Raw genomic sequence first — 1,804 nt, forward strand, 5'->3', positions numbered from 1 at the left:
GACTGTATCATACAACTGTTTTTGATTTACTTTGATATTGAACTGAAGAACTTACTAACTGAATATTTGCATTGAAAGAAGAAACTGTGACAATTTTATGCATTATTTAATGTTTATTGTTATTAGCAATTACTGACATTCAGCATTTTTTTGTTTCCCACCTGGAGCCCGGCATCTCTGCACCTCCATAGGATCCGAAGCCAGTGCTTTTCTCCAGGGGGAGAAATGACCTGCAATTCTAGTAAATTCCCAGGTCCCAAACTTTCCCATCCTGCAACCTCTCTGCCACAGAGTCCCCCCCTCCCAAGTAAGCCCTTTCTTCTCCAGGAGCCTGGAGATGAGTTGTTGTTGTAGAATCCCCCCTCCAAAACAGCCATATTTCCCTGGGGAGCTGATCTTTATAGTCCAATTCCAGGAGATTTCCAGGCCGCAGCTAGATGTTGGTGACCCCGGGGTCAGGAATGTTTCTTGAGGTTTGGAGGTGGAACCTCAAGAGTCCAAGAGTGGGTATGAGCTTTTGCCATGTAGCCAGCCCCCAGGAAGGCCAAATGCTGGAACAGTTCAAAAGACTCTTTCTCATAAAACATATCCTTCCAGTTTAATGCTAACTAATGGAAGATTCATTTTGGATTCTGGATCAATTAATCACATTTGTAATTCTTTAGAATTTTTAATGAGCTATTTGATATGCCAGAAACATCTATTTTCATAGGGAATTGACTATGCCTTAAATCTACACAAAGGGGAAATGGATTTTTTTTTTTTTTTTTTTTTCAGATCTCACAGATTTTAATAGACCTGGCTTCTGAAACAATGTATACAAGTTCACATTTTTAAACTAATCAATGGGAGTACATCACACCAAGCCTCTCAGATTGCCGCGAACTCACATGTGAACAAATATATTTACTTAAATTTTCCAGACATTTCCAACTGACAGAAATATTCATTAATATTTTGCGATTTATGCTAGCAGTTTAATTTCTTTGGTTAAGAAACAGTCTTTTGCAATTTATGGTGCAATCTTATAGAGAACTACCCTAATTTAAACAAATTGATTCCAATGGACCTAGACTGTACTTACTCTGTACAGGACTGCACTGTTAGACTACAATGCTTTATGTACGTACTAGTCAGTAAGCTTCAGTGAATTAAATAGAGCTACTAGAGATTAAACAAGTTCTTAGTCAGAATGTGAGAATCCATTCATTCAGAAGATTCATAAAACCCAATTTACTCAAGACAATTAGTTCTTCACAGAATAATCCTTCCATGTTATAAACAGCTACACAATTATACAACAGTCCATAAAAGTTCTTTGTTAGATGAAGATATTTACTAGAAATGTAAGTAGCATCACAGGAATTACGATCTTGGTCTCTCTTTCTTGCCTTTGTACAAAGCTAATAGAGAAACATTGGCTACTTTGACAACTTTGAAGCGAACTCCTGGGATGTCACCAACAGCGTGACCCTTCCGACCAAAGCCAGCTACCAGAACTTCATCGTTCTCCTCAATGAAGTTCAAACAACCGTCATTAGGAACAAAAGCTGTTATTTTCTTGCCATTTTTGATAAGTTGGACTCTGACACACTTCCTGATGGCTGAATTCGGCTGCTTGGCCTCCACACCAACTTTTTCCAGGACGATTCCTTTGGCATGGGAAGCTCCCCCAAAAGGGTTGGCCTTCAGAGCGGTGCCCAGGTGAGCCTTCTTGTACTGCTTGTCATGCCATTTCTGGTCCCGGCGGTGACTGCGCAGCTTCCTGGCAGTACGGAGCCCACGGCACTTACCCATGCTGCAG

The 1,804-nt window shown here is 40.3% G+C and overlaps 1 protein-coding gene across 1 annotated transcript; it reads right to left on the minus strand.

Moving 5' to 3' along the window:
- Positions 1-886: 886 nt before the first annotated feature.
- Positions 887-1,804, minus strand: LOC143835725 (small ribosomal subunit protein uS12). Its single transcript, XM_077333837.1, has one exon. The coding sequence runs from the start codon at positions 1,795-1,797 to the stop codon at positions 1,366-1,368; it is 432 nt and encodes a 143-aa protein (XP_077189952.1). The 5' UTR covers positions 1,798-1,804; the 3' UTR covers positions 887-1,365.

Source organism: Paroedura picta, chromosome 4 (assembly GCF_049243985.1).
Source record: "Paroedura picta isolate Pp20150507F chromosome 4, Ppicta_v3.0, whole genome shotgun sequence".
Classification (NCBI taxonomy): Eukaryota; Metazoa; Chordata; class Lepidosauria; order Squamata; family Gekkonidae; genus Paroedura; species Paroedura picta.

Excerpts from the sequence above, each read along its gene's own strand:
- LOC143835725 (XM_077333837.1), bottom strand. The coding sequence starts at position 1,797 with ATGGGTAAGTGCCGTGGGCTCCGTACTGCCAGGAAGCTGCGCAGTCAC.